At 45.4% G+C, this 10,188-nt stretch overlaps 1 protein-coding gene across 4 annotated transcripts; it reads right to left on the bottom strand.

Annotated features, from left to right (window-relative positions):
- Positions 1-582: 582 nt before the first annotated feature.
- Positions 583-9,525, bottom strand: LOC108675809 (fumarylacetoacetase-like). Of its 4 annotated transcripts, XM_018163840.2 has the most exons (11): positions 9,364-9,525; positions 7,713-7,823; positions 6,805-6,926; positions 6,197-6,337; positions 5,054-5,304; positions 4,049-4,255; positions 3,438-3,586; positions 2,673-2,849; positions 2,601-2,631; positions 1,427-1,454; positions 583-1,364 (listed from the first exon to the last, which is right to left on the bottom strand). In XM_018163840.2, exons 1-9 carry the CDS (start codon positions 9,445-9,447, stop codon positions 2,614-2,616), a joined length of 1,260 nt encoding a protein of 419 aa, XP_018019329.1. In that variant the 5' UTR covers positions 9,448-9,525; the 3' UTR covers positions 583-1,364; positions 1,427-1,454; positions 2,601-2,613. The 4 variants fall into 4 exon arrangements, with proteins under 4 accessions (XP_018019329.1, XP_018019327.1, XP_018019326.1 ...); XM_018163838.2 differs by having other exon boundaries at positions 583-1,454; XM_018163837.2 differs by lacking the exon at positions 2,601-2,631 and having other exon boundaries at positions 583-1,454; positions 2,642-2,849.
- Positions 9,526-10,188: the final 663 nt, after the last annotated feature.

The raw sequence follows: 10,188 nt of genomic DNA, 5'->3' as shown, positions 1-10,188 counted from the left end.
GCCAATCACGAAGATGATAGTGAGAATGTCGAAATTAAATGATACCATCGATCGACCGATTAAATTTTCGAGCATTCCGCGGCTTTTTGGCACAGGTTTGAATCTGACAGATGAGTGCTTAAAAAACTCAATCGCTAGTACGAAACTATAGCTGGTAGGATCATGAAACATGTTTAGAAGGATGCGACAGTGAGGTGCATGAGCGCTTTAGATTTAGGCTTAGAAGCGTTTTACGCTCCTCACTTTGTACAGCTGCCGCGACTCAAAAAAAGTGTCGATCGCTGTTCGTGGTCTCATCATCACCAGAGCACGTAGATTTGTCAAAGTTTCACATTCCTTTCACGGCGTTTGCTGCATAAACTCAGAGCTGGGAACACTGAAAAGGAGTTCGAACACTTTTACCGTTTAAGCAAGTTTTGACACCAGCAGGGCATGTTGAGTAAGCGCTCTTTTAGCTGCACGTGTACGCACATGAGGGTTTCATAACTGAGTAAGAGTCGATGATCTTGTTATAGTCTCTGAGACTGTAGGGTAGAAAAAGGCAGGGCCGTAGATGATCACATCGCAACAGTAAAAGAAGGATAAGGATAATACAAATTTTTTATTAATTTCACACAACAAAAACAGAGAGCAGGTGCAGTGAGCTGAACATTAGGCATGAGTTCAAAAACAAAAACTGAGCATGAGGCCTGGGCTCAAAGCTACGCAGAAGGCATGATGAGCTTAGAAGCTTCACCGATGGCATGATGAACTCAAATGCTGCCCTGGTGGTGCGAGATTAAAATCTAAGCCTACGTCGTACTCCGACCTATGGTACCGACACGACAGACCAAGTACCTGTTCAGACAGACATCTGAGACAGACACGACAGTCGGAGCACCTGCTCAGACAAGCCCAAAAAGTGCGCTCATTGGCCGTCACACATCGAACAACTTAGAACTGCTACAATAAGACGAGCCTTCAGGTCGCTTTGGCAACGCTGAATAACTTCAAACACTAAGTTTATTTGAGAGCGATTACATAGTCCTCTTCTGTAAAGTTTCAAGTCAGCAGGCCAATAATAGAAAGTAATATTGACAAACAATGACGCAAAATAGACATTCTTTTACGTTTCGAGCATATGCGAGCTTCTACTATAGAAATGAAGACCTAAGAAAGAAATGAAGTCGCTCACAGCTGCCGAATGTTTGCTGGATTGATGCTTAAGATTGTACTTAAGAAGAAACTCGCCGGTTGCCTTATCTGAACGTTCACAATCTTGAGGCTTTTACTCTTTTTCAAGGAACAATTTGAAAAAGGACCAAAAAATGTAATGAAAGAAGCGACTATTTACGACGAATGTGAGGGCGACGCTAGCAGCTCAGCTACGGACGTGGTGCTGGCAGCTATAGACGCTGTGCTCCAGCTACAGAGGCAGCGCTGGCACCTACAGACGTGGTGCTGGCAGCTACAGAGGGAGCGCTGGTATTATTTTGCCAGCACATGTACCGAAGCCGACCCTGTAGCCCGGCCCCTGGCAGTAGCCCGAGATGATGACCTCGTCGCCGTCCTGCAGGAACTTCCTGGTCCGCCCCGCACCGACCGCCACCTCCCGACTGCCCCGCCACGACAACTCCAGCATCGACCCCAGCGAGTCGTCCGTCTGTGGCAACTCGGCATCACTACCACGGCTCACTTCAATACAACTTGGCATCACTACCACGGCTCACTTCAATATAGAAGCTTCACCGACGACATTATGAACTCAAAGGCTGTCCAGGTGGTACGAGATTGAAATCTAAGCCTACGTCGTACTCCGACCTATGGTACAGACACGACAGAGCAAGCACCTGCTCAAAGACAGGCATCTGAGACAGACACGACAGTCGGAGCACCTACTCAGACAGGCATCTGAGACAGACACGACAGTCGGAGCACCTGCTCAGACAGGCATCTGAGACAGACACGACAGTCGGAGCACCTACTCAGACAGGCATCTGAGACAGACACGACAGTCGGAGCAGCTGCTCAGACAGGCATCTGAGACAGACACGACAGTCGGAGCACCTGCTCAGACAGGCATCTGAGACAGACACGACAGTCGGAGCACCTGCTCTGACAGGTCCCAAAAAGTGCGCTCATTGGCCGTCACACATCAAACAACTTAGAACTGCTACAATAAGACGAGCCTTCAGGTCGCGTTGGCAACGCTGAATAACTTCAAACACTAAGTTTATTTGAGAACGATTCTATAGTCCTCTTCTGTAAAGTTTCGAGTCAGCAGGCCAATAAAAGAACGTAATATTGACAAACAATGACACAAAATACGTAAATAATAATGACACAAAATTCATTTACGTTTCGAGCACGTGTGAACATTTTACTGTAGGAATGAAGACCTAAGAGAGAAATGAAGCCACTCACAGCTGACGGATGCTTGCTGGATTGATGCTTAGGATTGAACTTAAGAAGAACCTCGCCTGTTACCGAATCTGAACGTTCACAATGTTAAGGATTTTACTTTTTTTTGGACGAACAATTTGAATAGCATCAAAAAATGTAATGTAAGAAGTGACTATTTACGACGAATGTGAGGGCGACGCTAGAAGCTCAGCTACAGACGCTACGCTCCAGCTACAGAGGCAGCGCTGGCAGCTACTGACGCTGTGCTCCAGCTACAGAGGCAGCGCTGGTATTATTTTGCCAGCACATGTTCCGAAGCCGACCCTGTAGCCCGGCCCCTGGCAGTAGCCCGAGATGATGACCTCGTCGCCGTCCTGCAGGAACTTCCTGGTCCGCCCCGCACCGACCGCCACCTCCCGACTGCCCCGCCACGACAACTCCAGCATCGACCCCAGCGAGTCGTCCGTCTGTGGCAACTTGACATCACTACCACGGCTCACTTCAATACAACTTGGCATCACTACCACGGCTCACTTCAATACAACTTGACATCACTACCACGGCTCACTTCAATACAACTTGGCATCACTACCACGACTCACTTCAATACACAGCGATACTTACTAGGTACATCTAATTGCCAGAGTCAAAAATTACTACTGTTTTGGGTACATTTGATCGCCTGATTCTCAAATTAAAATAAGTTTTAGGTACAATTAATTACCTGACTCGGAAGTTACTATAAGCTTTCGGTAATTTTGATTATTTGGCTCGCAAATTAAAACAAGCATTAGGTACATTTAGTGCCTGAGTGGGGCATTAAAATTTAATTTTGAGACAAAGACAGTACAAGTAATATGTATCGCATCGGTCCATCAACCTTCTTCTTATGTAGTAAATCATCAGAATGAAACACGCTAGTAGATTCAAAATTAAAATATAATTCGAAGCTTGCCTCCCACAAGATCAAATAAATACCGTGTATCGTGGAACTTGACAGTGCTCTCTTTTTAGCGCATTTTCTCATTTATGTTTGACCATAAGCTGGCACTGACCGGGCCTGAGATGGTGCCGGACGCGAGGAGGTCGCCGGGACGCGTGTTGCAGCCGTTGACGGTGTGGTGCACGAGCTGCTGCTGCAGCGTCCAGTACATGTAGCGGAAGTTGCTGCTACACACACGCACTGCATCACCGCCTTCCTTAGCTGCCAGCAACACAAATTTCAGTCGCGTGAGTTCTCATGTGCAAATGAACTTTCGAAATTGCCTGCTAATATTCAGTCAGGTTAGTTCTCGCATAAATTTACATTCGAAAAGACCTGCTAATATTACTTAATCATATACAATACTTTTAGCATAAAACAGAGTATTTTCGTTTGTCGGCTTGCAGACACAATTCTCATGAAGAACAATCGTTGCTTACGTGATAACAACAATCATTAACCACTCAAGCATAGTGTAGAGTTTTCCATTATCATAAGTTATCAAGAATTTAAAAGCAACGAAAATAATCAGAAAATTCACCATGTCTTCTAAATGATATTTGAGTTGAGATAATTATTCCGATGATTGAGTTGTCAATTATCACGCGATTATAAATTAAAAAAAATTCGTCCGCCAAATTAAAATTATATTTGTCGGACGAAGCCACCATGGCGGATGCTCACGTTTAATGGCGACCTCGAGCGCGATGTCCAAGTTGTTCTTGTCCTGCTGCTGCAGGTAGGGCAGAACTGGCGGCTCCTGCGCATAGTTGTCAACTCTGAAGGGCTTGAGGGCGTCCATAGTCACCACCCACGGGGAGATGGTCGTGCCGAAGTTTTTCCCTAGAAAAGGTCCAAGGGGAACGTACTCCCACTTCTGGATGTCCCGAGCTGCTCGAGCAGTTATCTCATCAGGGCATTGACAGCGAGAGACTTCTCTTGCACGATCCCACACATATACTCATGATTATACACCCCAACCCCAACTAACAAAGCATGGTCTATCTAACCCACATAAATCTGCCCCCATTCCGTTTTCCAAACCATTTTGGGAATAATCCTCTACCGCGCTTTTCCCCAGCCACAAGAGAGGAAGACAGTTACAGGAACAAACATAGTTACTTGACGGCACACACGCGTCACTACGCAAAACACATCTCAGATCAAATAATACCAGCACCATAGTTTTCGAGCACGCACTGAAGTAAGCATGGCATCACTGCACTTCCAAATATCAACCACATTGCATATAAATGCATCCATTATGGAGAAACTACAAGATCTCTACTACGTCAACTAATTTATGAGTCAAGCTCTCCTGCAACAGCGGTTGTAGTGACCGTCGATGAGAGATGCGGATGCATGGCACCGATTCTTAAAGCGCTCTCATTGTAATACGAGTCGAATTTTTTTCTGGCAGCGATTATTTTTACGTAATCTGATATTTAAGCAACCCGTTGTTGCCGAACTATCAATGACGAATGAATTTAATAAAAAATTCATATTGTTGTCAAGTCGCTGCCACTCACCGCTCCAGTCACTCACTGTTACCAAGTCGCTGCCACTCACCGCTCCAGTCACTCACTGTTACCAAGTCGCTGCCACTCACCGCTCCAGTCACTCACTGTTACCAAGTCGCTGCCACTCACCGCTCCAGTCACTCACTGTTACCAAGTCGCTGCCACTCACCGCTCCAGTCGTTCATGAGAACCATGCCGAAGATGTGGTCGTTCGCCTGTTGCATGGTGATGGGCTGGCCGAGGTCGTTGCCAGGCCCCGTGAAGAAGGCCATCTCGAGCTCGAAGTCGAGCAGCTTGCAGGGACCGAACACAGGCGGCTGGGACTCGTCGGGGCGAGTCTGTCCTGCAGGGCGGCGGATGGGCGTCCCTGATACGACCACGCTCGACGCCCTGCCGTGATAACCCACAGGCAGGTGTCTCCTGGAACCGTGTTAGAGCCGTATTAGAGCCGTGTTGGAGCCGTGCTAGAGCATGTTAGAGCCATGTTAGAGCAACGTTACAGCCAAGTTATTGCCGAGTTAGAGCAGCGTTACAGCCGGATTATTGCAGAGTTAGATATCAAACAGGTACCAAACGAGAGATAAGCTGTACGTTTCTAATATAGGTAGGTACCAAGGCTGAGCGCATGCCTATGAACGAGTCGCGTGTGTCAACGCCGAGCGAGTCTCAAAATCTGGCGTAATATTTCATTTCAGAGATAATATTGCACACTAAATTGTAAACAACTACTTGCAGGTCAGTAACTCTTGGAACTTACATTAGATAGAGTGAACGTAAATGGAAGTATATATAAAAAATTTATAAACAGTGGACGGCATGTAAGCGATGGAAGGCATATGAACAATTCTCATGGCATTGCACCTGGAAGAACACACCTGCTACGTATTGTCCCAAAGCCAACGAGAGTTGGTCGTTAGAGCTCGCGGCGATTGCTCGCGGAGATTGCGTGAAACAGCAAAACCGCAACCAAATAAGGTTAATCGAACAAGCAAATGTGAACATGCTAACTCACCGTGGAGGATGATGGCATAACATGCTGGGCATGAGTGGGCCACACTTGAGGGCGTGAGGGGGCCACATGATAGGGACAGCTTTGCATGAGGCCACTGCATGCGGGTTGGGCATTAGGGCATAACCAGTTAGGCATGATGCCACTGCCAGTTAGGCATGAAGTCATTACCAGTTAGGTCAGAGAGCATTACCAGTTAGTTCAGAGGGCATTACCAGTTAGACATGAAGTCATTACCAGTTAGTTCAGAGGGCATTACCAGTTAGTTCAGAGAGCATTACCAGTTAGTTCAGAGGGCATTACCAATTAGGCATGAGGGCGTTCTCCTTGCCCCTGAACATGATGCCCACGTTGGTGGCGTGGTGTATGGAGGAGTAGAAGTCCGTGTAGTCGCCGATGTCCGCTGGCAGGTGCATCGTGACCTCCGACTGCGGCACCAGCGCTCTGCCAACAACACCCTCTTAAATTGACATATTCTTTATACGTTGTAACTAATTTATCTTCAATTATTTGAAGCTTAATGACATTCTTCAATGGGATCATTGACTGTTAGTGCGATTAATCATGATTTAATTTAAAAAAATGCTAAGATCTTAGCTGCCCGTTTATTTTAGACACTCAAGCAGCGTTTCAGTGCAAACTGCACCACTGCAGCAGACAATAAGCCAGGTTATTATAGTTTAGCAAATGTTATTATAGTCTCTGCAACCAACATCTTCTGCCAGGCAAGATAGACGGCACTACAAGTAGGCCTAAGTGGCATGTGACTTTAACCACTATCCTGAACAGCCGCAAAGTGTCCACCACCTGGTCTAGGCGCCTGCGCCTGGCGTCAGCACCTCTGGCCTGCGCCTGGCGTCAGCACCTATAGTCTGCGCCTGGCGTCAGCACCTCTGGCCTGCGCCCCTTACTTAGCACGAAGGTCGGCGTCGTCGCGCAGAGGTCCTGGTGCATCGCTGAGCAGGGCCTGCAGACGCTGGCGAGCCTCGGTCCACGCGGGCCGCCCGAGCGCCATCAGCTTGTTGAGGGTCGTCTGTGGCAGAGGTGCTGGAAGTCATGTCAGGTCAACAGAGCTGGGCAGCGCTACTTTGAAATGTAGCGGCCGCTACCGCTACCGCTGCATGCTCTAAATGTAGCGGGCGCTACATTGGCTTAAATATAGCGCCGCTAACGCTACTGAAAATGTAGCGGCCGCTACATGTAGCGCGCTACTGCCCACCTCTGGAGGTCAGTGACCGCACTGTCAACAGACGGTTAGCCTCGTTATTAGGATTTTATTTACAACTTACATTGAAAGCAATTCATTTCATTGACATCGTCGTCATGTCATCCGCGAAGAATTTCGAGCAAGATGAGAAAACATTGTGTGTCCTTAGGAATTTAGGAATTGTAATTAATAGCATTTTTTAAATAAGGTGTCTGTCGAATTTAAATTAGAAGTTCTATAGAAAGGAATTTTGTCTTCAATCGTGTATCATATATTATTCTGAAATTTCGTTTTATTTAATTTTAGGTATTATAACCAATTCAGCGAGATACAAAATTTTTAGAACAAAATACAATGGTAAGTTTATCATATTTGAGTTATTGGGTTGCTAAAATCAAACCCCTGATCTATACGAGCGCTGGAGGAAAGAAAGACGCTCTGGTCGAGACAAAAAAAAACATTTTCAAGGTCAATCCAGAGCAAGTGCTACGTGCCTGCAACAAGTGCAGCGCTGGAGCGCAAACTGGCATTGACAGCACAAGCCGGAGGGTAAATGAAGGCAGATGCATCACAGCTGCAATAGCAAGTAAAATACTAGAGCTGACATCTGACCTGCCTGAAGACGTCCTGGTGCGGCCGTAGCACGGGTCCGTCAAAGAGCCCCGCCACCACCGACAGGTCGAGGATCAGCTCCCCGATCGCGACTCCAATGCGGCGTGTTGGCTGATCACAAATAAAAGTTACATTTAGTTACCAAAATATAATACATGATTACATCTATAATGCAATGATGAGGAACTTAACTAGTCAAATTAGCTTTCAATTAACTTGAGAAATAAAAAATTATATCAGTACCCCCTCGAAGCACTTCGACTTCATGTATTAGTCTATTAATTTTCTATGAAATTTTTACGGGGTAACTGACGGCATGGCAACTTCGTGCTTATATACATAAATTGTTTTTAATATGAGTGCAAGCAACGTTCATTTTCATAACAACCCGTAAAGTTTACAAGGAAGAGTGGCAAGTGAACGATATATACATGGCATGAATACGAAAACGGACATTAACCAACTTAAGAAACCGATAGCTCGCTGACATATAGCGAAAGAGACACATTGAAGAATGAGCATTTTGTGCATTAGCAAAGAAATATTTATTTCGCCTAAAAGTCACTTCTCCCTCATAACGGGATGACCTGGTGTATATTTCCTGACTCTGGCCAGCTCTTAGCTTGCATTGACTAACGGTAAGCATTAGTGAGATTCAGTGGCAGATTAATCGACTTTCTTGAGTATTTAATAATATAACTAAGTAATAATAGCGGTTTCAGCGTTTATTAGGCCGTAGGCCTGTCGCCGATTCTTAACATCCCAGAACATTCACAGCTTGTTGCGGTCTCGAACTCGCAACTCACTGCTCCAATTCTGCTCTGCTTAACCGCCCGGCCTCCTCGCCGATTCTGACCAGAAACTGACGCACAGAGCTGGGTTCGAACCCGTGCCTCTCTGCTCCAATCCTGATACTGTGAACTGTAACCACTGGGCCACCCTGCCCAGTTAGCGACAAGAGATGCAGTTTGTCCTGTTTAATTACAATTTGTAAATGTTCTGTTTAATTTGACCCGTGTTTGGGAACTTTCATCGACGAGACCAACAGAGCTAAATCATGGAATGCCGAATATTGCAGATCAATTTTTCGCGTTATGTGTTGCGCCAGCTAGGCTGCTGGATAAGAAACGAATCAGGAAAAAATTAGCAATTCGACAGCGCAGTGACGCATTCTCTGAACAATCAGAAATGAACAAAACATAAGGTAATGATACATATTGCACGCGTCCACAGTTGAAAGCTTTGAGCGGAAGTCACAAGTAAAATTACACCTCCAAAGTAAAACCTGATGGTTTAACTCGATGAAGCAAAAAAAAGCGTTTTTATTATGACGTGTGATGATGTGATACGAGTTACAAACTGTTTGGTAAAGATAGAAGCGTCACATTGCGTGCGTCGAAACGATATGAGAGGAATGAGAAACAACTATTTATTCAAATTTATTTCTATGCAGGATCCTCATGCCTTCAGAAAGGTATTACTCCTACGTAGGCACCAGCCATAGTAACAGCTAATAATCGTCGAGTTTTTAGCATAGCTTTAGGCATAGTAAGAACCGGTTTACATGACAAGAAAATAAGATTAAGTGCAATAAGTGGGTAATATTTATTATACCTAGAACATTAATACACAGTCGGGATAAAATACTCACATTTGAACATGTTGAGAATACGCCGTAAGGCAGATTTTGCAGAGGGAAGTCCGAGTTTGGTTCAACGTTTACAAAAGAAGCCATATTGACACGTGGCACGCTACCTCTACACAGTTGAGTAAAGCACTGGCTCAGTCTGGCTGGTCCCACTCACCCGTCCCAGACTCACATACGGGCTGCGGGCGCCGGAGAACAAACCGCTCTTTCGGATCTGACAGTATACTTCAAGGCCATCCGCATTCTGGCAAGCAAAATGCACTGGTAAAACTGAATTCGTAATACGCTACTAAAATTTGTTTTTGTGATATAAATTACATGCAGATAGAAATACGAATAACCCAAATCAATTTTTTCGAATCATTTTAATAATATTGAATGTTATCTCCGGGAGGAGTAACAGTTGGCAGGTTTACCGAGGGCTAAAGTTCAGCACAAAATTTCAAGCAGTAACTTTATGTTGTATAGAACATAACGTTGGAATGTTATGGAAGAAGTCGTCAGAGTGCCTGGCTGTTTAGTGCAGTGCATATTGGAGACTGGATCGACATTTCCCCGAGCAGCGGGTTACCACTCGGGTCGCTCGTATTTCACAGGGCAGCTTTACGTTTTGATTTCCTGAAATTTAGAGCTTTTTCAATGAAACTGCACACGCCCTTTCAAAAACCGCTTTCATCTATTTTGATGGACAAATAATTTTTCCTTCAACCCATCCATGCATAATATGGGCAACTCATAAACATGTGCCCACATAACTGCTTTCTTCGCCAGATTTTTATTGCCGAGAGGACATCAGCATTCGAATTTTTACGCAAATAAGCTTCCTAG

The sequence above is a fragment of the Hyalella azteca genome, unplaced genomic scaffold (genome assembly GCF_000764305.2).
Source record: "Hyalella azteca isolate HAZT.00-mixed unplaced genomic scaffold, Hazt_2.0.2 contig9188, whole genome shotgun sequence".
Classification (NCBI taxonomy): Eukaryota; Metazoa; Arthropoda; class Malacostraca; order Amphipoda; family Hyalellidae; genus Hyalella; species Hyalella azteca.
Note: the sequence above shows the minus strand (reverse complement) of the source record. Positions and strands in the feature narration are given on the sequence as shown.